General features: G+C 57.2%; 10 protein-coding genes across 10 annotated transcripts; 5 read left to right on the top strand and 5 right to left on the bottom strand.

Moving 5' to 3' along the window:
- Positions 1-77: 77 nt before the first annotated feature.
- SCHCODRAFT_01146807 (uncharacterized protein) lies at positions 78-951 on the bottom strand. Its single transcript, XM_003036133.2, has 4 exons — positions 750-951; positions 517-701; positions 362-469; positions 78-312 (listed from the first exon to the last, which is right to left on the bottom strand). The coding sequence occupies exons 1-4, from the start codon at positions 757-759 to the stop codon at positions 187-189; spliced, it is 429 nt and encodes a 142-aa protein (XP_003036179.1). The 5' UTR covers positions 760-951; the 3' UTR covers positions 78-186.
- A 350-nt stretch (positions 952-1,301) lies between these two features.
- SCHCODRAFT_01187514 (uncharacterized protein) lies at positions 1,302-2,156 on the bottom strand (the record flags this gene model as incomplete). The annotated part of the gene is made up of 2 exons (XM_003036134.2): positions 1,344-2,156; positions 1,302-1,316 (listed from the first exon to the last, which is right to left on the bottom strand). Exons 1-2 carry the CDS (start codon positions 2,058-2,060, stop codon positions 1,302-1,304), a joined length of 732 nt encoding a protein of 243 aa, XP_003036180.2. The 5' UTR covers positions 2,061-2,156.
- Positions 2,157-11,645: 9,489 nt separating this feature from the next.
- SCHCODRAFT_01168846 (uncharacterized protein) lies at positions 11,646-12,725 on the bottom strand (the record flags this gene model as incomplete). The annotated part of the gene is made up of 1 exon (XM_003036135.2): positions 11,646-12,725. The coding sequence occupies one exon, from the start codon at positions 12,723-12,725 to the stop codon at positions 11,646-11,648; it is 1,080 nt and encodes a 359-aa protein (XP_003036181.1).
- A 1,161-nt stretch (positions 12,726-13,886) lies between these two features.
- SCHCODRAFT_02604964 (uncharacterized protein) lies at positions 13,887-15,215 on the top strand. The gene is made up of 3 exons (XM_050344140.1): positions 13,887-13,967; positions 14,014-14,136; positions 14,184-15,215. Exons 2-3 carry the CDS (start codon positions 14,116-14,118, stop codon positions 14,949-14,951), a joined length of 789 nt encoding a protein of 262 aa, XP_050202710.1. The 5' UTR covers positions 13,887-13,967; positions 14,014-14,115; the 3' UTR covers positions 14,952-15,215.
- A 614-nt stretch (positions 15,216-15,829) lies between these two features.
- Positions 15,830-17,841, bottom strand: SCHCODRAFT_02485902 (Phosphodiest-domain-containing protein; the record flags this gene model as incomplete). Its single annotated transcript, XM_050342849.1, has 9 exons — positions 15,830-16,057; positions 16,122-16,550; positions 16,603-16,642; positions 16,694-16,778; positions 16,835-16,937; positions 17,036-17,122; positions 17,174-17,278; positions 17,398-17,488; positions 17,534-17,841. 9 exons carry the CDS (start codon positions 17,839-17,841, stop codon positions 15,830-15,832), a joined length of 1,476 nt encoding a protein of 491 aa, XP_050202709.1.
- A 1,253-nt stretch (positions 17,842-19,094) lies between these two features.
- SCHCODRAFT_02604959 (uncharacterized protein) lies at positions 19,095-21,300 on the top strand. Its single transcript, XM_050344139.1, has 9 exons — positions 19,095-19,235; positions 19,292-19,490; positions 19,553-19,635; positions 19,685-19,797; positions 19,846-19,973; positions 20,026-20,114; positions 20,171-20,286; positions 20,335-21,032; positions 21,084-21,300. The coding sequence occupies exons 2-9, from the start codon at positions 19,365-19,367 to the stop codon at positions 21,210-21,212; spliced, it is 1,482 nt and encodes a 493-aa protein (XP_050202708.1). The 5' UTR covers positions 19,095-19,235; positions 19,292-19,364; the 3' UTR covers positions 21,213-21,300.
- Positions 21,301-21,445: 145 nt separating this feature from the next.
- Positions 21,446-22,429, top strand: SCHCODRAFT_02604954 (uncharacterized protein). The gene is made up of 2 exons (XM_003035336.2): positions 21,446-21,777; positions 21,832-22,429. The coding sequence occupies exons 1-2, from the start codon at positions 21,479-21,481 to the stop codon at positions 22,148-22,150; spliced, it is 618 nt and encodes a 205-aa protein (XP_003035382.2). The 5' UTR covers positions 21,446-21,478; the 3' UTR covers positions 22,151-22,429.
- A 445-nt stretch (positions 22,430-22,874) lies between these two features.
- Positions 22,875-24,054, top strand: SCHCODRAFT_02682394 (NAD(P)-binding protein; the record flags this gene model as incomplete). Its single annotated transcript, XM_003035337.3, has 4 exons — positions 22,875-22,894; positions 22,947-23,059; positions 23,121-23,738; positions 23,788-24,054. 4 exons carry the CDS (start codon positions 22,875-22,877, stop codon positions 23,916-23,918), a joined length of 882 nt encoding a protein of 293 aa, XP_003035383.1. The 3' UTR covers positions 23,919-24,054.
- Positions 24,055-24,106: 52 nt separating this feature from the next.
- SCHCODRAFT_01187516 (nucleic acid-binding protein) lies at positions 24,107-24,939 on the bottom strand (the record flags this gene model as incomplete). The annotated part of the gene is made up of 4 exons (XM_003036137.2): positions 24,107-24,239; positions 24,290-24,538; positions 24,593-24,638; positions 24,691-24,939. The coding sequence occupies 3 exons, from the start codon at positions 24,937-24,939 to the stop codon at positions 24,342-24,344; spliced, it is 492 nt and encodes a 163-aa protein (XP_003036183.1). The 3' UTR covers positions 24,107-24,239; positions 24,290-24,341.
- A 4-nt stretch (positions 24,940-24,943) lies between these two features.
- SCHCODRAFT_02485849 (ribosome biogenesis protein RLP24) lies at positions 24,944-25,746 on the top strand (the record flags this gene model as incomplete). Its single annotated transcript, XM_003035338.1, has 6 exons — positions 24,944-24,995; positions 25,045-25,096; positions 25,148-25,165; positions 25,216-25,288; positions 25,344-25,480; positions 25,539-25,746. 6 exons carry the CDS (start codon positions 24,944-24,946, stop codon positions 25,744-25,746), a joined length of 540 nt encoding a protein of 179 aa, XP_003035384.1.

The following is a 25,746-nucleotide window of genomic DNA, read 5'->3' as shown; positions in this document are numbered from 1 at the left end:
CATCCGGATCCGAAGATGGCGAAAGTACACGAATGACCTGCTTACTTATGGGTATTTGGATGCCAAGACGCAACGTTCGCCTGCCAGCGGAATAGCCACTATTATATAGTACAAGGCAATTATATGATACATAAAGGACCCGGACGGACTCTTGGCACGTATAGCTCACTGGAGTGGGTAGAGCGATTACGGCGGCGACCGCGTCTGCCTAATATCCAACCTCTCTAACCGCTTGAGGACCACTTGCATCCACGATGATCTGTGATACACCGACTCGTCCGGCGTGAAGAAGTTAGGTTCAACGGCCAAAGCCTGTACGAGCACATGAGTAAGAGGAGGCGTGGTGCAAGCTAATGCGTACCTGGTACCCCTCGATTGACAGTGGACAGAGGTTCAGGCGATGCGACTTTCTAATCACATCTGCTCCTGTGCGAGCGACTGCCGTAAAACGTCCTGACGAAGGGTGACGCTGAGCGTGTCAAAGATAGCAAAAGACGGTAGTCATGACGAACACACATGATGATGATCGTAGGCCACTTGAAAATCATCACGCGGCAGTGGTGCGCCTTCGTGCAGCTGCATAGCCGTCTGCATCCCGGCTAGGAGTTCAATCTGCCAGTATAAGAGCTCGATGCCGTATTCCCGCATGCCAGAGATACCCGCGCGCGCCGAACGGTATACCTCGGGAGAAGCTTTCGGGACTAACGAGCACGATTAGCCCAATGAGAGATACACGAGACGTAACGAACCATTGCCCATGATCTGATAGACAACTTTGCATATGGCGAGCAGTGCCAGTACAAGGCTGCCAACGCTTGCTCGCTCTTCACCAACGATGCTCTGCACTGTCGGTACCTGCAGCACCGATGCGATGACGAAACAGATCGCTTCCGTAAGCCCGACGACCCTAAGGATGCCGGCAAAGACTTTCGCTGACGCGCTAACGTCATCAAGGTCCTGTACACACGTCAGCAAACTTGGGATCCATATCATGGTCATTATTTACCGTTGGTACTGAGTTGAGCACGGCTACAAGATATCTTATACCCCTCGCCACATCCTTGACAAAGGTTGCGCGCACAACCTCGCTGCGTTCTGTCAAAGCCACTTCAGTAAAGATGAGCACTTAAGAGTAAAGGGAACTCACCGACGGAGAAGGGCGCCCATAGGTCGGCCAGGCCCTTATTAATCGAGTCCACTGTTGCAGCGATAACGCGGAACAAGATGGCATACTTGATCAAGACAAAACTTGCTCTGCATGAGGGTGAGACGAGACAAGCTCATGCGGAGAAGCAGCGCGCTCACGGATCGCCGGGCTCGATTGCTTGCAGAGGATCGACCACCTGCTTCTTATACCAGTATACTATCCTGGGCATGAGAGGGATGGAATCTAGGTTGGGACCGCGAACGTCCCACGCCAAGTTCGATAGACGGTCGCAGTGTGGTTGGGTGGAGGATAACGCTTGCAGTTCGTCTGACATGAATTTGAACGAAGGCGGCAGCAAGACTGATGGATTCGATCTTGCATGCTGGTCATGTCGAGCATCTGAGGATGGCGAGGGAAGGAACGGCCCCCAATCGTTCGGCGAGGTTACCACGTCTGGGAAATCGTCCACTGCAGATGTCGAGGCGGGATACGAGCGAGGAGTTCTTGACGAAGGCGAGTCATGGCGGATTGACGTAGAATTCGGCAAAGGTAGTACAGCAGCCAGTGCGCGAGCAGTCGAACGTTGTGGGTTCGCATAGAGGGCGGGCTCAAAGGGGTGCAGCTCGAGGGGCTCCAGTGAAGGGGGCGAAGAAAGGGCAGAAGGCAGCGAGGGAGCGCAGGCCGATGGAGCGCGAGGGAATGAAGCGCGGATTGACGGAGTGCTAGTCGACGGCAACAGATTTGTAGAAGGCGAGAAATGGGCCGGCAGAGAGGATGTCGAAGCGGAAAGCGGCAGATGCACATTGCGCCCTTCAGCGGACTCGGCGAGATAAGGTCTTCGAGGCGACGACGACGACGCTGGGTGCGAAGGACCGCCTGTGGACAAAAGCGAATATATGCGTTGCGACGCCATGACGTGCTTTGAGCGATTTTGGCAGGATAGATAGAGAAGAGTAATGACAGGCGGTTTGGATAGAGAGTGTGTACGAGGCAGATGGATGTTCGGTTCAGGCGTGCTTTGAATTCGAATTCCCTGTGCTGGGTGATGCCGATCGTCACAAGTTCGGCGAGTTCCGAAGCACGAGGGAAAAGCTTATTAGGGGCACGACGCGCAACCCCTTGCCATAGCCGTTATAACTCGAAAGGCTGTTGCACGGCAGGGCCCGCTACCATTCTGATTCTCAGTCCTAATATTCCTGGTCTGCGTTTGAAACCCCCTACATACATTGGAAGCCATTGCAGCGCTTCCGCGAGTTCAGGAAGCTCTTCCACCAGTTCATGGGCCCGCGGGCGTGTGCCGCACCTGAGTTTGCGGGCATGCAGGAGAGGGAGACTCTGAGGTAAGTACCGAGTCCAATATGCCAAGCGAGGAAGTAGGAGGAAGCGAGCTCATAAGAGCGCTGCCTAAGCGAGCGCAGGTACACCACGAACATGTGAGCTATTACTTCATGTCAGTGAATTGTACCCTCGTCAGGAATCAGAGTGCTGTGCTTTGCGTCACTTGACTGGCCGTGGCTAGCGCGATGCGCGGTCAGCTCTCCGGGACGAGCTGCGCCACAATACACTCCAGCGCTTCTCCTCGCCGGTCCCTCGGTGCCCCTTTCCGCGCGCGGGTCGCAGGCGCGTGGGCTGGCCGCGGGGGCAACGGTGCTGGGTGAGGTCAGGAGCCCGATGGCAGCAGCAGCAAGGGGAATGGCATTCAACGGGCTCCCGCGGCAAGCCCAGTGTTGCTGCTGCGGGTTTCAAGCGGGCTATAGCACTCCTCTTTTACGCCACGAGAGGAACTCTCTACGCGTATCTAGAGGTGCTTCTTCTTTGCGTCTTTCTGATACGCCTGCAGACATGCCCTCCCAGCGCCGTTCTCAGCATCTGAAGGTACTGTAGCAAGTGCGCGTGCCGACACGATATCGAGGGCAGCTTAAAGTACCCGAGTGATACAGGTAAGCGTGAATACTTATGTATCATTATCGAATAGTCCGAGATTGTTAATGTTTCGACAGAGCTCGGCGACCAAGTATAAGCACCCTCGGAATGTGGCGAAGGCTTTTCCCCACTACTATAAGACAAGTGCCACTAGAAGTCGGTGACGGTTCAGTAAACGCGCAGTACCAGCGGTCGTGCGCGCCGTCGATGCGAGATGGCGCTGACGGTCGAGGTGAGTGTAGGAAGTAAACGGCTCAACGACCGTTATATGTTCGAGACCGTTCGACCGTAAACTGCTGTTCAACAGACACGTCCAAAATTTGGCGGCCCGCGCCGAGAACACGGTACAATGGCTCACAATGCTTGCCAACACCGTGCGCGGGCTTCACCAAAGACATATGCGACACCTGTACAAGGCATGTGTCATCCTCGTCATGGTTCACGGAGCTGCAGTATGGACAGGGAAGAAGTGTGGGCCACATCAAGGCCCTCGAGAAAGTACAACGACGGGCGCTGCGGCTCATCTGCGCGGCGTTCAGAACCACGCCTATCCAGGCGCTCGAGATTAAAGCTTCTATCCCGCCAATCCGGATCGCACTCGACTATGAAGCGCGCCGGGCAGGCATCCGACTGAACAAGCTCGATCAGCGTCACCCACTCATACAACGCTTACCCGAGGAGTGGAGGGATCCAACCGGCTACGTCGCCCCTCCCCCTTTACCGAAACACCCACACTCACGCAATAAAGAGATCTTGGAGAAGACCACAAAGCTGCACGACCTAGCGAAATTGACAAATGTGCGAGAGGAACGGATCCTACCGTACGCAACGCCACTGTGGCGCCGCGATGTCCCCGACTTTGGTGGAGGACGACTTGTCATCGCAGTCAAGTTGGACGACAACCGCGCGAAGAAGGCCGCAGCCAGAACTCACAGAATCGAAGCCCAGAAGCTCCTCGCCTCCAAGAAGTCGCTACTCGTGTACACAGACGGATCGATGCGACCCCTTCATCGAGTCCGGCGAGTTGGCGCGGGCGCAGTTGGATTTCAGGGGGGCAACGACGGGGGAAGACATGTCTTAACCCAGCACATAGGACTGGGCTCTCGTGCAGAGGTCTACGACGCCGAGATGGTGGGCTTATGCTGGGGTCTCCAGGCCGCCCTCCACTTCGTCAAGACCCACCCAAACACCTCCACCTCTTCGCCGACAACACGTCCGCTATCAGCGCCATCTTCGACCCTCTCCCGAGGAGCGGCCAGATGCATTGCATCGAGTTCCACCGACAGGCCTGCCAGTTCCTGGACGGCGACCCCTCCCGCACGCTGAACATTGCATGGGTACCCGGACACCAGGACGTACGCGGAAACGACGAAGCCGACGAGCTTGCGAAGGCCGCCGTTGAGCTTGCTAGCACCCTCCCCGGGTCACGGGCGAAAGGACGAGCAGCACGCGAGTGGAAGAGCGAATGGGAGGAGAAGCGCCATGGCGGGCATTTTGCAGCTGCCAACCGAATCCCCCCTTCCCTCAACCACACCGAACGCTTCAAGGAAACAGCTCGCGAGGTGTTCGGTCGTGTTCTCCAGACACGTACCGGACACGGATACACGGGCGAGTTCTACCATGATTTCCCACGTGATGTCGACAGTGACTGCCCCTGTGGGGAACCCTTACAGACACGACACCATATTCTAGCTGAATGCCCGATATTAAGGAACATCGCCATCTACTCCGCGAGACATCCCGCGGTCTCTCGCTCCCCGTTTTACTAGGGACGAAGAAGGGGATCGCAGCCCTCACGGAGTTCATAGCGGCGTCCGGCGCATTCACCAAAACCGGTGCACCCCGTGCACCCCCATCACTCCCCACACGGGAGCAGGAACCCGAGGTACGGCAGGACGACAAGAACGACGGGAGGAGGAGGAGGAGGAGGTGGAATTGCCCCAAGCGGTCCCCTCAGGAACATATGGGGTGCCCGTACTACACAAAGTGTGCTAACAGTGTGCTACGGAGCCAAACAAGATGGATAGAAGTCCCGGCAGCCGAACCCCGTGGTTAGGTACCTTTTTCCGTCCCACTACCATTTTCTTGTTTGTCCATGAAGCCCCTATACACATGACACACGCACATAGTGCCCTTATGTACTAATACCTACCAGTTCACCACTCGACTCAACCACAGTATCGCGATGGACAGCAGTACGAGCAGCAGTCGCGGGACTTGTAGATTATCACCACTATGGTTGCAAATCCTGGACAAAACTCAGTATACCGCTACTGATCGAGTGATTTTGCGTGAAAATAGTGGTGTGATCACTGTGATTTGCGTGAAAATGAGTGATTTTCGGTCTCAAATCACGCACCAGCGATTCACTAGGCACTCGCCAGGTGCGTGAAGATGCGTGAGCATCAAAATCACGCAGAAACTAGTGATCACTAGGTGCGTGATTGGTCACTGACCACTGACCGCTCGGTGCGTGATTCGATCACTAGCAATCAGCCACCCAAAGCGATGGACCCCTTCCACTTCCACTATTTTCCAACAAACTCCTTGTAGACACACGTATTCTCCGTCGCTAGTACTGTAAAGAACGTTGAAGATCTGGCTGGATGCAAAATCATCCGTCTACGCGCCTTGAATTTCAATGGCAAGGGGGTCCTTGTGGGTGTTCAAGTTGATCGGCAATCACCGGCGCGTGAAAGCGATCAAAATGGTGCCCCTCGCTGCGTGATGAAAGCGACCGAATCGCATCACAAGTGCGTGAACGAAAGCAGTACTGATCGAGGCAAGCGCTCGAAGCACAACTGCTTAGTGATTCACTAACCACGGTTTTTGTCCACAATTTACAACCATACCTGCCGGGCCTCCAGATGGATTAACTAGGTCATGAAGGACATCACCGTCTTTATGGCAATTAAAGGACAGGACTCGAAACCGCGCGTTCTGGGCAGGCATCACGCCAAGTGCCCCTCACGAGGAGGAGCGCGGGGCATGACGTTCAAGAGGCGCGACTCGTACTTGGCTGCGGCAGCAGCCTCCGCACGTTGCTTGAAAGGGCAGCACCGGTCGACAGAGGCGTGAGCCTTGTCAGTGCGCCCCGCGCGGTCACAGTTCGCGCACTCACGCTTGACGTGAGGGCATGAGCGGAGATTGGTGCATCGAGGGGAGTGGGTGCATTTGGCTGGACATTGTTTAGTCATGTGTGTGCCGTTGCAGCGAGCGCAACGGAGGCTGGTGGGTGTCAAAAGTAGGGTATAGAGAGCGAGTCTGCCTCCTCCCATGGGCGGACGGTTTGTCTCGCGTCCACGCTTTTGGTCCGCCTTCCTATTCGGGAAGAACTTTCCCACGCCTCTCCGGGGGCGTCCGTATTTATCCGTACTGTACATCTCTTTTCCCTCAGTCGCTATTCCACTAGCAGGAAGACTGAGGGTATGTTATCTCACTTACTATACTCATACTATTTACTGACTGTACTTTAGTCTTGCGCGTCCTGCGCTTCTTTAGGTATGAATATTAGTCGCTATTCCACTAGCAGGAAGACTGAGGTCTTGCGCGTCCTGCGCTTCTTTAGCTCGTGAAAGGTTATGAGCCCCGTGGCCTAAATCGAGCAAGACTTCGATCTGCGACTCACTCTATCCCACTCTGCGCCATGGCTCCCAAGGACAGCAAGGTCCCAACGCTCACCGACGCGGCAGACTGGCCACTCTGGCGCCTCCGGGTCACCGACGCCCTCAACAGGGACGATCTCACCTCCGTGGTGACTGGGTCGGAGAAATCCCCTCCCCCTGAGATTGCGGTGACTCCACCGACGCCGACAACGTCCTCTCCCCCGTCCACGTCACCCGGCGCTCCGGCGACCACCACCACATCCACAGGATCGGGCTCCTCCCCCACCACTCACCAAGTTGCGCGGAGGGAGACCTGGTCCTGGCGGAACGCCCGCACCCTCTCCACCATCCGGGAGCACCTCTCGAATGACATAGCCCTCGAGCTCCATGAGTACCAGCACGCAAGCGAACTCTGGGAGAAGCTCGTCGAGAAGTTCGAGCAGACCAACACCAGCGAGATGGCGGTCACCGAACTGATCAAGATCTTCCGCGCGAAGCTCGCCAACGGCGACGATGGAGACGTCTCCCGCGAGGCGATGAGCGCGCATATCCACCGCGTTCGGCAGTCGGTCACCCAGCTCGCCACCCTTGGCTACCCCCTCAACGCCAACCTCGTCCCCCTCATCCTCCTCGCCTCCCTTCCCAGCTCGGAGAAGTGGAAGATTGTCTCGTCCGGCATCTCCGCGGGCAGCTCCAAGGCCGCGCCCCTCACCTTCTCCTACGTCGAGGCGAAGCTGATGGCACAGGTGACCAGCAAGGAGGACTCGGACGACGAGCAGGCATACGCCGCCTCCTCTTCTCGCGCGCCCCCACCGCGCAAGCCCAAGGACAAGGGCAAGAAGAGGGCCAAGGCGAAGGCGTCCTGCGTCATCCACGGTGAGGGGCACTCCACCGAGGAGTGCAAGACGATCATTGGGCAGAAGGAGAAGGCGCTGAAGAAGCGGAAGGAGCGAGCGGCGGAGAAGGTGAAGGCGAATAAGGTGAAGGACTCGGACTCGGACTCAGACTCGGACTCGGATTCAGACGTAGACGACACGCATGTAACCGTCTCGCGCCGCGCCTACAAGAAGATTTCCGCCTATGTCCAGTCTGATCCTAAGCGACCGCAGCGACACCAAGGTTCGCACATCATCGACTCGGGTGCGTCAAAGACCATGACCCCCGACGAGCGCCTCTTCGACGACAGCACTTACCGTGTCCTTGACCCGCCGCGCAACATCTACCTCGGGAATGAGTCCGTCATCAAGGCAGTAGGCATTGGCACCGCCTGCTTTGCCTCTAAGACACCAGACGGTGTGCGCGCGCTGACTATTCGGAAGACACTGCATGTCCCCGACCTCGCGTTGACGCTCATCTCGGTGCCCCAGATCACCAAGCGTGGTCTGCGCGTGTCCTTTAAGGACAACGCATGCACTATCCGCGACTCCTCCGGTGATATCGCCTGCGTCGCGACGCGCAAACATGGTCTCTATCATGTTGACTGCCAGCCCATCGGCACGGATGAGCGCGCCTTCACCGCCATCGACATCAACCGGCTGCACCAGATCATGGGCCATACGAACTTCGAGAGCCTGCGCAACATGGTCCGACACGGGCAGCTCGGGGAGGTCGACACGCTCACCGGCATCCCGTCCTTCTGTGAGCCCTGCGTCATGGGCAAGATGAAGAAGCTCCCCTTCAAGCGGAGCACCACACCCGCCTCGCGCCCGCTACAGTTCGTCTCCTGCGACGTTGGTGGCCCCGTCGACCCCGCTGCCATTGGCGGCTACCTCTACTGGATCGTCATCGTCTGCCACTACTCCTCGGGCGTCTACACGCTCTTCACAAAGAAGAAGTCGGAGGTCTACAAGAAGCTCCGTCAGTGGCGCATTGACATGGAGCATCAGCACCGCGACTCTATCGAGCAGTGGGAGTGGCTCCCCGGCTGGGTTGAGTTCACCCGCACAGACGGCGGTGGCGAGTTCTGCTCGAACAAGATGGAGGCCGAGTTCCGGCGACGCGGTATCATCCACGAGACGACGGCGCCCTACACACCTGAGCAGAACGGCATAGCGGAGCGCATGAACCAGACGCTGGTCACCCGGGCAATCGCTAACCTCTGCGCAGCCAAGCTTCCCCGGAAGTACTGGATGTATGCGATGGAGTACGCCACCGACATGATCAACCTGTCGCCCGCTAGCCGCCAGAAGGGAGAACTGCCTATCAATCGCATGCGCAAGGTCAAGCGCCCTATTGACGTCCACGCCCTGCACCCCTTCGGTTGCCCCGCCTACCCGCTCATCCCAAAGAAGAAGCGGAAGGGCAAGTTCGCCGACCGCGCCCGCCGGTGCATCCTCATAGGCTACGCTTGGTCTGAGGGCACAAAGGCGTACAAGCTCCTCGAGATCGCCACTCGGAAGGTCATCATCTCCCGGCACGTCAAGTTTGACGACGCCTCCCCCTCTCCTGACGAGATGCGCGTGGGCGAAGACGATGTGTCTGCCGAGCAGTGGGAGGACTTTGGCAAGTACTTCCGTCTGCCGCCCAAGGACGCTCCTGCACCAGATGCGGGCAGTGACAGCGAGGACGATGACGACGACGATGCGCCGGCCCAGCCACCTGCAGCCGGGTCAGTGGGAGCACCTCGTCCACCCACGCCAGAGCCAGTGGGAGATAATCGTCCACCCTCACCTGACTCAGATGAGCCACCGCCTCCTCCGCGTCCACCGAAGACGCGCATACCGCGCCGGTCTCTGCCACCGGCCACGCCACCGGCGGCTCCTGCCCCCGCTGCTGGTCCATCACGCCGCCCTGGCCTTCGCAAGCCGGAAGAGCGAACAGCGAACCAGCACAAGGACCAGGGCTACATTAACGCCCGGGAGCGGCAGGAAAACCACCGGAAGGTGTCCGCCCAGCAGCGGAAGCAGCGTGAAGCGAACATCCGCGCGCGCGAGCAGCAACTCGAGGACAATCGCCGACGTCGAGAGCAGCCGCCTCAGGCGGAAGCTCCTCCTCCACCTCCGGCACCAGCTCCCGAACCAGAACCTGCACCAGCGCCTACCCAGGGGGGTGGGGATCCCCCGGGTCAACCCGACGAAGAGGGCGAGTCAGTGAACTTTGCTTTTCTCAATGACGAACTCTTCGCGGGCGCAGCATCTGGTGGTCGGTCGAGCAGCGGTGCGCGGAAGATTCCCACCACTTGGAAGCAAGCCATGGCGAGCCCGGAGCGCGACAAGTGGTTGGACGCGCAGTCGGAGGAGTTGAACAGCTTCAAGCTGAACGACGTCTACGAGGAGGTACCCATCCCGGAGGGCATCAAGCCGATTACCTCCAAGCATGTCTTCTCCTTGAAGGAGGATGCTCAAGGGAACATCGAGCGGTACAAGGTGCGCATTGTGGCGCGCGGCTTCACTCAGCAGGAAGGAGTCGACTATCAGGACACCTTTGCGCCCGTCGCAAGCCTGGAGTCCATCCGCATCATCCTTGCCCTCGCCGTCCGCCTTGGTCTCTACACTGACCAGATGGACGTGAACACCGCCTACCTCAACGGTGAGCTGCTACAGACGCTCTACATGCTTCCCCCGACTGGTGTGGACATCCGGGAGGGTTACTGCTGGCGACTCAAGAAGTCGGTCTACGGCCTCAAGCAGGCCGGTCGCGCGTGGAACCAGACGCTCCACAACAAGCTCGACAAGCTCGGGTTTGTGCGCCTCAACTCGGAGACTTGCCTCTACGTCTTCCGGGACGGTAAGCAAGTCTGCTTCCTCGTCGTCTACGTCGACGACCTCCTCCTCGCCGCCACCTCGCGTCCTTTCATGGACAGCATCAAGAAGAAGCTCACCGCTTCCTTCAAGATGCGCGACTTGGGTCCCGCCAAGTACCTCCTGGGCATTGAGATCATCCGGCACCCGGGCAAGCGCACGATCTCCCTCTCCCAGAGGAAGTACATCGACACCGTACTTGAGCGGTATGGCATGTCGGACTGCACGGGCGTCAGCACTCCCATGTCCACAAGCACTCGCATCTCCGCCGATGACCGGAACGACAACGAGGTGCGCACTCATATGGCCTTGGTCCCCGGAGGTCCCGTCGTCTCCTACCAGAGTGTAGTGGGCTCGCTCATGTACGGGATGATGGGCACCCGACCGGAAACTGCCTATGTGGTGGGGGTTCTTGGCCGCTATAGCGCCGCCCCCAAGGCTTGCCATTGGGAACTGGCCAAGCGCGTCCTCCGGTACCTCAAGAAGACGCGCGACTGGTGCCTGGTCTACGATGGCGCTGACGCTGGCATGGACCTTGACTTCCATGGGTACACCGACGCTGACTGGGGCGGATGCAACGACACGTCCAAGTCCACCTCCGGCTTTGTGTTCATCTCAAGTCGGGGTGCCATTGGTTGGTCTAGCAAGCGGCAGTCCATGGTCTCTCTCTCGTCTACCGAGTCGGAATACATTGGTCTAGCTAATGCTGGTCAACACTTGGCGTGGCTCCGCTCGTTCTTCGAGGAATTGGGACGTCCGCAGGCCGGTGCCACCGAGCTCAGGTGCGACAACCGTGCGGCCATCATCCTCAGCCAGGATGCTCAGTTCCGCGCCCGGACCAAGCACATCCAGCGGAAGTACCACTACATCCGCGACGGACTGGTTGCCACCGGCGAATGTGTCGTCCTCTGGTACCCCACGGACGAGATGGTTGCGGACATCTTTACCAAGGCACTACCTCATGAGAAGCATCTCAAGTTCTGCCAAGGTATGGGTTTACGGCCTGACTCGAGTGGGAGTGTCAAAAGTAGGGTATAGAGAGCGAGTCTGCCTCCTCCCATGGGCGGACGGTTTGTCTCGCGTCCACGCTTTTGGTCCGCCTTCCTATTCGGGAAGAACTTTCCCACGCCTCTCCGGGGGCGTCCGTATTTATCCGTACTGTACATCTCTTTTCCCTCAGTCGCTATTCCACTAGCAGGAAGACTGAGGTCTTGCGCGTCCTGCGCTTCTTTAGCTCGTGAAAGTGGGGTCATCGCTGAGAGGGCACGCGTCGGACTTGTGGCCCCAGTCTTGGCACCAATAGCACTGTAAGGGCGGCGGTATATAAAGGTCGGTTTGGCAGGGTTTGCCTAGGACGCAAGTGTTGTTGTCTATGAGGTCACTGGCAATGGCGCGGGCAGTCGCGTTGCGGTAGTCGCGGAGGCGTAGCACGAATGAACACCGGCTCTTGGGGGTGCCAGGGCGACGAGAAGACGAGGGGAGCGGGCGCACGGACTCAATGTTCTCGAAGAAAGGGATGAGGTGGGCGTTGGCGTGGTGTATTTGCATGGATGCTCCGGGGGCCTGTGGGCGGAACTGTCCTGAGGCACCGTGTATCACCACTTGTAGAGTCGGGGCACTCACTGAGGCGCCGCTCGCCAGACAAGCTACCCAGGCCTGCTCCATGAGACGCAGCTTCTCCAGGTCCTTCGCCTTCCGCACTTGGAGTATGAGTCGATCACTCGGCTCATGTCGACGAACCCCATGGAGGTACCAATCCGGCGTGAAGTGCTCGGGGTCGCACACCCTGAGCACCGTCTCCACCTGTTGCTTCAGTTCCGCAGGCGAGGCCTTGCGGATGGGGTCGTGGGCGGGGACGCTTTTCAGCGAGACCGCGAACTCCAGGGCTGGCATGGCGGCCGCCTTCGCGTACGAGACCGAAGGCAGTTTGGGAACCTGGGGAGGCGCTCCGGCCACAAGGCGACCTTCCAGCTTCTCGTGGTGTACGCGAAGCATGTCTTCGATCGCTGTGAGCAGGCTGGACTCGGCTGGCGAGTTGGCGGTGGAGCAGCCGCCGTGCGTTAAATGCTCCTTGGCCGCCAGGACTAGTAGTTGGGCTGTGTTGCGTTTCTCGGCCTTAGCGCCGGCGAGTACACCCCATATTGCATCGAGAATCTTCATAACGTCCCCCTCGGCGCGCAGTGCGTCGACGAGAGGGAGGTCCTTTTTGACCACGCCCGCACGAAGCGCGGCTTCCGGCGGAGGCACATCACTCTCCTTCGCGGACGTGACCTTTGAGGCTGACTGCCGAGATGAGGTCGGGGGCCCCATACGAGCGTCAACTTAGGCGGGAGTGCTATTGCAGTGCGTGTACAGAAGTCTTCCGTGATGGTGGGAAGCAAGGAGTTTTTTTCCGTTCCCAAAACCCACTAACACAAATGGTATCGGGAATGTTACGTGACAGAAGATGTCCCTCGCACAGGTAGGGCATCATCACCGTGAAGGGCCGAGCTTCTGGCTGTACCGTTCATAATTGAGCGGAGGTGGTCCTTTTGATTGTGTGTGATCTTGTCCACAATAGTCGTACTCAATTTGACGTCTGAAAACGCCCGTCTGAAATCCTGCGCGTTGCTGTCGCTGTGCTGCCTCGACGACGGTTGCCAGAGAGCGACGGCGGCGTGCCTGGCGGGCGGGGCACGCGATAGCTCGGCAAGTGCCGACGTGGAGGCGGGGGGCGGCGAGCAGCGACAACATCGACGTCGGGGAGCAGAACGTCGTCCTTTCCATCCCTTTCAAGTCATGACTAGTGCTCGTGAATAACTTATACCCCTTCCTTCAATCCCGGAGGCCCGTCGTATGCGGGTACACTTTACGGGATTTACCGAATATTGTCACGTGAGATGTTCGACTTGTGTGCTCGCCCTCATAGCAGCGCGTAGATGGGAATTTTAGCGGTAAAGCGGCGTGCGATACTTTCAAAAGCTTTAGATTAGAGTTGAAGGTCTGTATGAACGAGTCTGCGTAAGCACAAGCACTGATAACGCATTTTTTCTCCAATTTTTTCATTTTTTGACATAATCCCTTGCATGGACCGAATTCTGGGGCGATTCTCGACGTATGCGGCGAGGAATTCCATGAGAGCACCTTCGATAGGGTATACGACGCCCTGTTCATTGACGTCGATGTTGTCGCTGCTCGCCGCCCCCCGCCTCCACGTCGGCACTTGCCGAGCTATCGCGTGCCCCGCCCGCCAGGCACGCCGCCGTCGCTCTCTGCCAGATGGGTCCTCCAGATGGGTCCTGCTATGGGAAACGCACCGTTCGCCCTGTGAAACCGTTCGTCCAGGGAGTAAAGGGGAAGGGGCGGGACGTGGGCGCGTCAATTGGTTCCGTGAGACAGACCGGCCCGCCCGGATGAAGCGGACGAACGGGACGAACGATCGGGGCGAAGCGATCACTTCCGAGACCGTGCGTTTCCTATTTCCCAACCGTTCTCACTGGCAACCGTCGTCGAGGCAGCACAGCGACAGCAACGCGCAGGATTTCAGACGGGCGTTTTCAGACGTCGAATTGAGTACGACTAATACTTCTCACCCCACGTCTCGATTGACCAAAAAAAGATCAGACAGTCTCGAACCTAGACCTAAACAGAAGTTTTAGATCCCTGCCAAAATGCATATATAAAGGTCCTGATCCTTCCTTCCTCCCTTACGACTGACAAGATGGAGCGCCAATATGATACTGTATGTTAACCTTTTCTCCCTCACAGCGCGGGCTTACCTATCCCTAGCATCAGCAAATCCTCCTTCAGCCCATTCTTCACCTACAGCGCCAGTCAAAGCTAATTTTGCTTGACTTGAGGAGACTGAAGGCGTCGTTACTGAAGGCTTACAATTCTGACCTCTGGCGTGCCTATCGGCGCGTTGCTGCCGAGGTGGCTGTCCATGTTGACAAAATATTCAAGATCATTGCGACGTGCTGCGGTATCCTCGACAGACTTGGCGACGACCTCACAACCTATCGACACAAAATGGGACGAAAAGCTTTTGATGCGCTGCACGGAAAGCTGCATGCAGCACTCAAGACCGTATCTCTCACCTCGGCACTGGAGGCACTCCGGCAGACGATGCGCATGCAGCTTGTGTACCCATGGGGATTGGACGCCTTCGTACATGGGACGCTCATACCGTTCGTGGAGCAGCACGCACTTCCCATACAATTCGGCAGAGCGGAAGCCCTTCTGCAGGGCATGCCCCTTTTGACCCAGCTCGAGGAGCGCCTACAAAACACCGTGCGCATCACACGCGAATGGGACTGCCTGTGGCGCGAAGTCTGCCGTGGATTTCACCCGGAGGCCGTCCTGCGCATCCACCAGCTGCCCCCAGAAGTCCGCGCGCATGTCATCGGACCGGTAAGTGCAGTCATAGCGGTGGCAGAACGCTGCACATACGACATACGCAAGATTTGTTATGATATTGGGCTTTGTAATTGCGATAGGGCCGGGCGTACTGACTCCATCGATCGCTTTAAGTATCTCGACCCTAACTACATACCCTGACTTGTAACCATGCCCCTAATCTAGCCAAAGATGTCCTTTATCCCATCAGCCTTTCCAGGTATTCTGGGCCGCCTACTTTACAGCTCCCATCTTCCTCCTCCCGCGATGATCAGGATAAACTCCCCGAATGATGAACGAACATTCTGCCCTCTCCCATCAGACTCTTTCTGGTACAACTCGTTGTCGGCCTTGGCCTTAAGCTTCAGCGCTAGCCTGGATGTATTCTACAGAACTCACGCTTAAGGAAAGTACTTCTGAGTCGAGGTCCACATCTGGCCATGAAGAGCGCGCGCTTACCTGAGAATCACAAGTCGGCCTTTCACTCCCTTCCACCGCGTTCACCAGTACCAGATGACATACCCACACACACATACTTCCATCCTCACCTACCCTAGAAGTACCTATCCCAAAAGCCCTCCGTCCCTGCGGGGAGCCTATACAGGTAACTCCTCCAGACCCTCGGTCGACGGATGCGGAGGAGCGCAAGGTCAAGCGACTTTCATTGTTCTGTGTAATTACTTCTCGAAAAGGCGAACTTTGTACGTACGAAGACGGGCGGACGCCTCGCGCCGCCCTTACTTACCGATTACTTCACGCACGCGGGTAGCGAGCGCCCTACGCGACGCGACACGTTGACGAAAGATATCTCTTTTCCCCCGAACTCTCATCTAGCCTCTTCGTCGTGACACGCACCGAGCGAGGCCAGACGGTCAGAGGGGAATCCTTGATTGAGTCGACGCCTCGCACGTTACCGGCGAGGCTAGGTGGCGCAGGCTACGTTAACCGGCCTAACGCACCTCTTCTCATTGAGAACCACTCCGCGGCTCGAACCCGCTCACAGGACCCCACGCGCGCGGCATACAGTTGCCGCAGTCCCGTTAGTCGGCGCCTTGAGAGCCTCTACGCCCAAGAGCTTCAGCACGAGGTTGTAGATCTCGACGTTCGCGAAGGTGTCCCGTGATGTGCCATCCCTTGTTCGGGCGGGAGAGCCAGCGGCGCGCGAGGGTATCCCGACTCTGATGCAGGGCCTTGATGACGGTGGTGAAGGGCCCGTGCGCGACGAACACGGCGTGCATCGACTGCTCGCGGTTGTCGTAGCCGTGGTTCTGGTTGACCGTTGGCATCAGCATACGTCCGAAGCATGGCATCGTCAACGGGAACCCAACTCACCCCCTCGCACATCCCGTCCTCGCCCTCCTCGTGCGTCGTGAGCGCGTAGCCCATCTCCGGGACGACATACACCGGTGCAATCCGGTCGATACCCGCAAAGTACCACCGCTGCGGCATCGTCTCGTGCGTGAACACGTCGAACGCGCCGTCCTCGAGCGCGTCGGCGGCCTTCTCCAGCCGGCCGAGATACTCGGTCACGCTCGCGCCCTCCTTCCAGCGGATGCCCATGCTCGGCCAGCCATCGACGTGCGCGATGGCCTTCATGCCGTCGGACCCGAGGATGTCGTCGACGTAAATGAATTCGGGGTTGGAGGTGTCGGTCATGCCGTGGTCTGAGATGAAGACGACGTCGACGATGGAGGTGAGATTGCGCGCGGCAAGGGAGGTAGCGAGATCTTTCGCGAAGGTGTCGACGTAGCCGAAGGTTTTCTGTGCAGATAATGAGAGGTGCATGAAAAGAGAACAGAGGGTAAGGACGCACGTTCACAAGCGCGGACATAGGTCGAGAGATGGCTCGTACGCTGCATGTGGCTCAGCAAATGAGCGCCAGAGGATGCGTGAATAGTACTAACCCATGATAAGCTGTGGTCGCTCCTTCAAAGGCAGGTCTATCCACTCTAAGATCTGGTCTAGCTTCTCCTGGAGCGGCACCTTGTCCTGAGGAACCGCGTCAGTCACACTAACCGACAAGGTGATATGGACGTCAAACGTACTCTCCAGGGCTCGAAGTACGTCGGACTGGCGCCAGAGGCCATCTTCGGAGGGCCGGGCCTGCGTCGCAGTGAGTACCTGAGGAGCGCCAATGCTATGTTCTCGCTACGCATCACATTAGGTTCGCATTAATGAGGCCGGCCTTCTCAGCAGTCTCCCACTTTACGTGAGGAATGGCGGCCTAGACGCGAGGTAGCACTCACGGGCTCGCCGTACCACCACGCGGGGTCCCAGGATGCAGCAGCGGAGTTGTACTTGAACTCAGTCTTCAAGGACGGATCCCAGAAGTTCTACAAACGGCGTGAGCACGTCTTTGAGCGCATTGGGGTTCATGAGCTCACATTCGCAACGATTGCATGGCTCTCAGCTTGCAGGCCAGTCCTGCAGGGGGCATAAAGGCTATTCATGTAGGGTGGCCCAAGCGATCTCACATTATGGCCCAGTGGCTACTGAGAGAGGTTCAAAACGTGCGTGAAGGGCAAGTTGAGAGGGCTTATGGGAAGGTTAAGGTCTGTCCAGGAAGGAGCGTCAGTTTCGGGATAGGCTGGGGGCGCGTGCAGCGTACAGAGATAGGCGTCATGGACTTGGCGCGCAAGCCCTGCTTTCTGATGTCGAGGAGGTGTGGAGTGAGGCTGCGGTCCAGGTAGTCCGCCCTGCTTACAGTCAGCCCGATGCTCCCTTCCAATTGCCGAACCACGCACCTTAGCCCGTCTATCGACACAATGAGCACCGTCCACCTGAATTCATGCGTGTCGTTCGAGCGCAGGTCGCCCGTGTCTTGTATGGTATAGCTGTTTTGTGGTGGGGGCAGCTCTACGTACCACGCCCTCGCAAAGACGCCGGTTATAAGGTGGAAGATGAAGGATGAAGCACGCAGAGCAGCCGGCCTTGCGCCGCCTTCGCGGTCGACGTCGCTGAGGTCATTCCGAATGTCGCCGGAGAGCAGGCCCTTGCTCTCCACGTAGTCGCGTCGCTGGTCCTCGAGCTGCTTGGACGCCTTGCGACCCATTGCTGGAACGAGACAGACCGCCACAAGCACTGATGGGCGCTCAGCTGGGGAACCGGCCGACCGGGCCGCGCTACTTACATAAGCAATTTGAAGAGAGGCGAGTCGTCTGGGCTTGTGGAGGGCATAAGTCGCGCATATCGCGACCTAAAATCATGCGAAATATACCAGTAGAGACGTCTCAGTGTACTGTATTGCACTGTGTGGTTTGCGAAGCGGGGCGACCGGGTTGTATGAGAGATATTCGAGGGAAGGCTCCCCTAGCGCTGTGGCAGTCATAGCGCGAGTGCACAGAAGCGGCACAGCTCTGGACAAGCTTTGTGAAGCAGTTCAGGCATAGCCACGCTGCATAGGGCATCTTTTGGATTTTAGAGCGTGGTTAGCACGGCTCGAAACCGCCGGGCGCGAGAGCTGCACCTTGCCTGTAACCGCAAACAAAGCTTATACCCAATGGGACCTCCAGTACTCATATACCCCAATGGATATCCCTTTCTAAGACATTCTCGCCCTCTCATCGAAGGTTTTGCCCTCGCAGCTGGCCTGAATCGGTCAGCGGGGTGCGCGCAATAGCTTACATAAGCTGCACTGGGCGAGAAACGACGTCCTTCAGGGGCTGCACCAGACCTTCCGACAGAGCTTTGAAGTGGTATTCATACAGCAGAGGCTGAATGTACTTGCATGAGTGCTCCTCTGGATCTGGAGACGTTATAAAAACACAGGAACTGCCAACAGAAACAAACACAGGAGTGAACCCTCCTAAAATCCAAAAGATGCCCTATGCAGCGTGGCTATGCCTGAACCGCTTCACAAAGCTTGTCCAGAGCTGTGCCGCTTCTGTGCACTCGCGCTATGACTGCCACAGCGCTAGGGGAGCCTTCCCTCGAATATCTCTCATACAACCCGGTCGCCCCGCTTCGCAAACCACACAGTGCAATACAGTACACTGAGACGTCTCTACTGGTATATTTCGCATGATTTTAGGTCGCGATATGCGCGACTTATGCCCTCCACAAGCCCAGACGACTCGCCTGCCATCATTTTCGTGTCAAAGCGGCCGTGGCCAACTTTTCTGCAAACGGCAATAATGACAACAAACACGTGACTACCACGAGGACAAAGCGCGTTCCCTGTCTCAACCATGTCGATCGAAGCCCACCCAACTTGGCTTTCTACCGTCACGACCTCGAATCCGGACGACAAAAATGCGAAGATCTCAGAGAATATCTGCCCTTCTTCCACTTGACACTCGTGGGCCGGTTGCGGCGGTCAAGTCCCCAGCGCCCAAGCGCCTAAAGGGGGAGAATGATATGCAGAAGGAACACCAAGCGGAGATGATATTGCATAAGCCTAGCTCGACTATGTTCCTCCAAGACATTCCCCTTGACATAGTTCTCGAAGTACGTTGCCACTGCCTTGTTTCGTTGTTAAACCTAACGTGATCACGCCACTCCAGATACTCGGTCACGTCGATTCCAGCATCTCTGTTACAACTTGTCAGGACATCGAAGTTTTCGAGGAAATATCTGATGAACCGGTCGTCGAGCAAAATCTGGAAGAAGAGCTTCACCTGCACGGACCACGGTCTCCCCTCGCCACCGACGGATATGGACCTACCGAGCTTCGTAGCCCTCATCGTAGACAGGTTCTGTCATGTGAGCTCGATTATTCAGCCATGCTCTTGACTGAGGTAACGACTTACGACTGCCTCTACTAGTTCTGCCACGAAACTCCAGATGATGGTATCTTGACTGTGTGGGGCGCGCGCGTGCGATGTTGCGGTGCGTGCCAGAATAATAGGTATGCTCGGCTTATTCAATCCTGGGATGTCTCTCTCACCTCCATCTAGTCGATGCTTTGTTCGCTATAAGAGCTTGGTGAAGTTCAAAGTAATCAAAGACATCAAGGCGCTTTTCCCAGCCGACTGCCCTATGAACTATCTTCCCCATGTTGATCGCTCAGGCAAGCGCTGGGCGTTATGCCGGTCTCTTACATGCTCATCTTCTGCAGGATTTATGGACACGCTATATCCAAGATCGTGGTGTGATGCTCTGGCTAGAGAGTTTCGGCAGCAATCTGAGAACGGTAAAGAGAAGTGGTTCGCGGGGTGGAGGAAGAAATGTCGTCATATTATGGAAGTGCGCAGTCAATATTGTATCTGGAACGATTACCAGGCTCACCACGCTACAGCACGCCAGGATTTGCGAAAACTGGGAACGGGAGAAAAAGAAGAGGGAGGAAGACGAGGCAAACAAAGTATTCGACGATCGATTTGACGAGTGGGTTTCTCCGCCTCTCATCCTAAGTGGCAATCGACTGATGCACACGGCGGCAGGATCGTCCGTAGACTGAGCGACCTGGGCTGGGAGGAAGATATGCAGGACGGTATAATACTCCACGAAATTGCTTCGCACAAGCTTGTCAACAAGAATCACCAGCTTACTGAAGAAGGCATGTTATCTTGTCGTACTAGTGCGGGTCATACTGACCCAAACGCAGAGTGGACTGCGATGCGCAGGCCTTTGCTGAAGATGTTGCCCAAACTGAGCCAGGAGCGTTTGGAGGAAGAACGGGGTATCACATTGGCGGAACGTTACAGGATTCTCGAAGAGGTGCAAGATGGCCGCCTTCGCCGCAAAACTCATTTGGAGCAATGCTTCATGCCCGGTATGGGCGATCTGGCGGACGTCAAGGAAGTCATAGACTTTCTCGAAGGCACGTTGCTCAAGCAGAAGCTCACCAAGGAAGATATGCAAGCCCTCATCGACTCCATCCCTCAAGCGCACTGGGATACATGGAATGCCTCGCGCGAGGCTGCCCTGTTGGACATGCTCAACGAAGCAGACACGCTACGCAAGACGCCGGCGAGCGCGAACGATCTTCAGCTTGCGACGACGGTGTTCACATTTGTCAAGTACAGCCCCGAATACTTCACCTACCCCGAGGTGCTGGCTTATCATCACTGGGTGTACTTGGAGCATAAGAGGGCACCGCTGAACCGGGCTGCTTGGTCGACTGCGAGACTGAGCGTCGATGCCGAACGCCAGCGCTTCGCGGCGAAGGTTGTCAAGCTGGCCGGATTGGACCCTAAGACGGCGACGAGCGCGGATATGGACGCCCGCGACGTGTGGTTCGCGTCCGCGAAAAATGTGAAGGCGTGCCATCAGCCATTGAAAGCCTTGCCGTGGAGACTTGCGGTGCGTTCTCGCCTGACATGTCCTTAGGAAGTTGGGCTGATGTTACAGCAGATTGGGTTGGACGGCGAGGGTGATATTGTGAAGCTACCCGTCAAACGCATCGCGCAAGCCCGGGAGGTACGTGCACGGAATAGTAACGATTCTCCGATGACATGCGTTACGATCGCCAGAGGGAAATAGACTTGAGGGTGGGGCGAACAATACCGTAAACCTCGTCGTACTTGTGCTTAATAAACAGAGGCCCAGTGCAAGCATGGATCGTGGCTCGTACTCATACCTTTCTGATCTGGTTTTGGCTACCGACATATCTGCGTCCCAAAGAGTACGAGGCAAGTTGATTATTTAGAGGGGCGACAATGACATCACATCGGCGTACTGGTCGACGATTGAGGTCAGAATGGTGTAGACGCCCCTTCACCTTCGACCATCACAACACCTCTATCCCCATGTCCACCCTCACCTTACGGGCTGCATCTGCAGTCAGGCCGCATATCATCAACATTGCCCCCACCGGCCCTTTCCCCAATTCCGGCCCTTCAAAGCTCCCTGCCGTATTCTACCACCCCTTCAACAACATCAAGGGCGAAGAAAGGGAAGTGGCTAGCAATGGCGATGGCGCTTTGGAAGCGTGTGAGGGAAAGGCTTTACCTCTGAACCCCTCCGATATTGAGCGCCTTGTCTCGACGAATGGCTTCGAGCCATCATGGCGCTACGGCATGTTCCCTTTCGACCACTTCCACTCGAAGTGAGTCAATCTCATCGTTGAAAAAGCCTGAATTCAGCAACACACCCGGGCCAGCGTCCACGAACTCCTCGTCTCCTACACAGGACATGCGACACTCATGCTCGGCACCACGACCAAGCTGCGCGTGCAGCCTGGCGACGTACTGCTGCTGCCTGCAGGCATGGCGCACCGCTGCATCGAGTCTTCACCGGACTACTGCATGGTCGGGTCCTACCCCAAAGGTGCGGAACAATGGGATACATGCAGAGGCGGGGAAAGGTGGGTAGAGGAGAAGATAAAGGCGTTGGGAAAGGGCGGTGTATCTGTGGACTCCATCTATGGCGAGAGAGATGGAACTCCAGTTGGAGAGGCATGGAATCTCTATAATCAGTAGTGAGAGAACAGCGTGCTTCAGAACAGAACAAAGGAAGAGAAAAGGGATCAACGAGAACACTGTTCGACTAGGACAGGAGGCTCAGCAAGTACCACACGCACCTTGAGCATCCCGAACAGGGGCGCTGACTGAGCAACCCGCCTTCCCCCCGGACGCCATCCGCCGCACCGCGCACAGGGAACCAAGCCCTCCCATTCATCTTGCGCACTGAGTCCATTATTCCTGCGCACTGACAGACGGATAAATTATAACCGCGGGGCGACTTACCTCTGCTGAGCATAACCACTCAGATGCAGGCACATTTACCAACCAATCAAGCCCAAATATGTCCACAATAGCCGCGCACACGACGGTGCGCAATGGGTCCGGCACCAGGACATGGAAGCGACCCATTGTACTGCATGCATCTGCTGAGCAATCCAGGGGTCGGTGGTGAGTCTGCATTGACATGTTGATCGTCGAGGAGGTCAGATGCGCCTTCGAGGACGGTGGCACCTTCAGGGTGTCCACTGGGAAGTGCGACTCATGGCGCTGGACGGTTGGCATCCGTGGGGCTGCCACCTGCCATGGGTGCGACGCACAACGAATACCGCTGGAAGGTATTGCGCGCCAGGAAGAGTGCCATATATAAGAAGACTGGAGTCGGCGGAAAGAACTAACTCAGCACAGGCTCATCGACCTCTGAACAATTCCCAACCCTCACCCAATCCAATCGATACTCGACATGTTCGTCCTTGTCCTTGGGTGAGCGATGTCAGCCTGGGTGATCTACGACTTCTTGACGTGGTCGTAAAAGTGCTTCTGGCTTCATTGGTTTCCCTGCCGCGCAGGCGCTCGCCCGCGCTGGCCACAACGTCTACGGGCAGACGCGCTCGACCGAGAAAGCCGCCCAGCTCACCAAGGAAGAGAGTGAGTCGCCATTGCCATCAATTCACTCACCATCCATGTCTCCTAACCCCCCTCGCCCCAGTCACCCCGATCGTCTGCGCCCCCGACTCCGACGGCTGGCACTACCTGATCCCCAAGCTCGACGTGGTCATCGACGCCGTTGGCGGCATGAATGTGCGCGCGCTCGACGAGGCCGTGATCTCCGCTACCAGTGCCGCCGCCGCGCGCCTCCGCCCCGCCGGCGCCCCCAAGCTCGCTTTCGTCTACACCTCCGGCGGCTGGGTGCACGGCGACAGCCGCACCGAGATCGTCAGCGATACCACCCCGCTCGCAGCCCCGCACCCCTTCGTCGCGTGGCGCCCCGCGCTCGAGCAGAGGGTGCGGGAGGAGAAGGTGCTCAACGGGATCGTCGTGCGCCCGGGGCTGCTGTACGGGAAGGCGGGCTCCTTGACGGAGGGGTTGTTCAAGAGCGCGAAGGCGGGGAAGGCGGTATGGCCGGGGAAGCCTGGGGGCAAGCTCTCACTCATCCACACCGACGATCTGGCGGACCTGTACGTGCGTGTGGCGGAGCGCGCGCCGGTTCTCGGGGGTCTCGTTTTCGACGCGGCGAACGGGGTCGCGGAGTCGACGGATGCGATTCTGGAGAGGCTGGTCGCTGTAAGCGGCGCCAACGGATACGAGTTCAAGGAGCCTACCAATCGTGAGTGCGAGGCAATTCAGGAGAGATGCTGAACTGACATACAAAACAGCGTTCGAGGAGGCCGTTGCAGCATCCGTCGTCACTCGTCCCTACCTTGCGCGCTCCCTGCTGGGTTGGGTCCCGAAGAAGGCTGGCCTGACGGATAACATGGAAGTGTACTATAATGCCAGCGTCGCATAAGTAGCGGTCAAATTTACCCGTCAATTAGTACGGTCATGTTTATCTTCCTGTATTATGCACCCTGGTCGTTGCAATTAAGCAATCATCCGGTCAATTCATCCATGTTGGCGTGCTTGTCTGGAATTGCGAGAGTGCGACACCCTTGCCTTCCTTCTGGCTTGCTGCATCGAATGACAGAGCACGTCCTTCGCCTGGTGTTTTGCTTGTACTGTCTCGATTGTGGGTCAAGGAGAGAGAAGGCTTTCCAAATGAGCTTCAACTCCGCGCGCGAGAGGAGAGCATGGATGTGTGTAATTACGATGGAAAGTGTCTAAGGGTACACTGTAGCGTGTCAGACGCTGTTGTTTTCCGAGAGTAATGGTGCGACGTACTGCTATCCTTCTGCATCAACGCCCAGGATGAATGGACCAATCCAACCCACGGCTATGCTGATGCCTGGGCAGTCGACTGCTGCGCCTGCTGTAGTGCTGCCTGCTGCTGAGCTGCTTGCTGCTCGAGTAGCGCTCGTCGTATCTTCGACTCCGTCTCTGGGCTCTTGACGACCTTCTCGAGCGTGAAGCGCTTTCGTGCCGAGAGTGGGCGACAGTTGCGGATGATAACTTCGTCGTCCTTCTGGAGAACTGGGCGAGGATTGGGGTCAAAAGGGTCCCCTGGATTTACACTCTGTGGCGCACCATTGTTCTCATCGTGCGTCAACAGCTTCTTCTTCTTGACTACCATCTACGGGAGTCTGTAAGTTCGCTGACCGTACCAATGAACGCGCCGCACGTACCTTGCCCGTAAGTTGGTGTCGGACCCAGCGCGACACGGTAACCGTCGCCGTCTTGTTCATGACACCGGACTTAGTCACGACACCGCGGAAAGCCATGGCCGGCATGCTGGGCAGAATAAGGAGGGGACGGAGGTTCGTCGAGGTATGTCGGGAACGGAGGTGAAGGCGCGGAGGATTCTGTGATCGAGGAATATCCGGCCCGCATGAATTCTTCCCACGCCCCACTTTTCCTCTCCCCTTCACCTTCATCAAAATGCGTGTTGAGAAGTGTTATTTCTGCTCGACGAATGTGTATCCGGGACATGGTAAGCTTGGGATGTGATTGCTGACATAGAGAATGCTGACCTCGACTAGGTTCTGCGTTTGTGAGGAACGACGCCAAAGTCTTCCGCTTCTGCACATCAAAGTGCGTTCCCCATTCCCTCCTTGCTTACACACCCTTCTGACGGTCCAGTAGATGTCACAAGAACTTCAAGTATGAGAGCTCATACACCCATCACTCTATACATTTTAACATGATCTCAGGATGAAGCGCAATCCCCGTAAAGTGCGGTGGACGAAGGCGTTCAGGAAGGCGGCGGGCAAGGAGATGACCGTGGTGCGTAGCCTTATCCTCTCCTTTCCGCCATTATCACTCATCTATGACCCCTCAGGACTCAACGATCGACTTCGAGAAGCGCCGCAACGTCCCCGTCCGCTACGATCGCGAGCTCGTCCAGACCACGATCAAGGCCATGAAGCGCGTCGGCGAGATCAAGCAGAAGCGCGAGCACGCCTTCTGGAAGAATCGGTACGTCCCCCCCTTCCCCGGTCTTGAACCCGCTTCCTGATCACATCTCTCCCTCCAGCATGGCCGTCGCCCGCGAAAAGCAGAAGGCGCACCGCGTCAAGACGAAGGAGGCGCTCAAGGCGAAGGCCTCTGCAAAATTGGTCGAGCCGATGGCTGGCGTCGAGTCCACGTCCCCCATTCGCGAAAAGATCAAGGTTCCTGTCAAGAAGAGCCGGAGCGCACTCGTGCCCGGAGGCGGGCAGTCCATGGGGATGGACGTGGACTGA

Source organism: Schizophyllum commune (genome assembly GCF_000143185.2).
Source record: "Schizophyllum commune H4-8 unplaced genomic scaffold SCHCOscaffold_1, whole genome shotgun sequence".
In the NCBI taxonomy this organism is placed as follows: domain Eukaryota; kingdom Fungi; phylum Basidiomycota; class Agaricomycetes; order Agaricales; family Schizophyllaceae; genus Schizophyllum; species Schizophyllum commune.
This window is presented reverse-complemented; position numbering and strand designations above follow the sequence as displayed.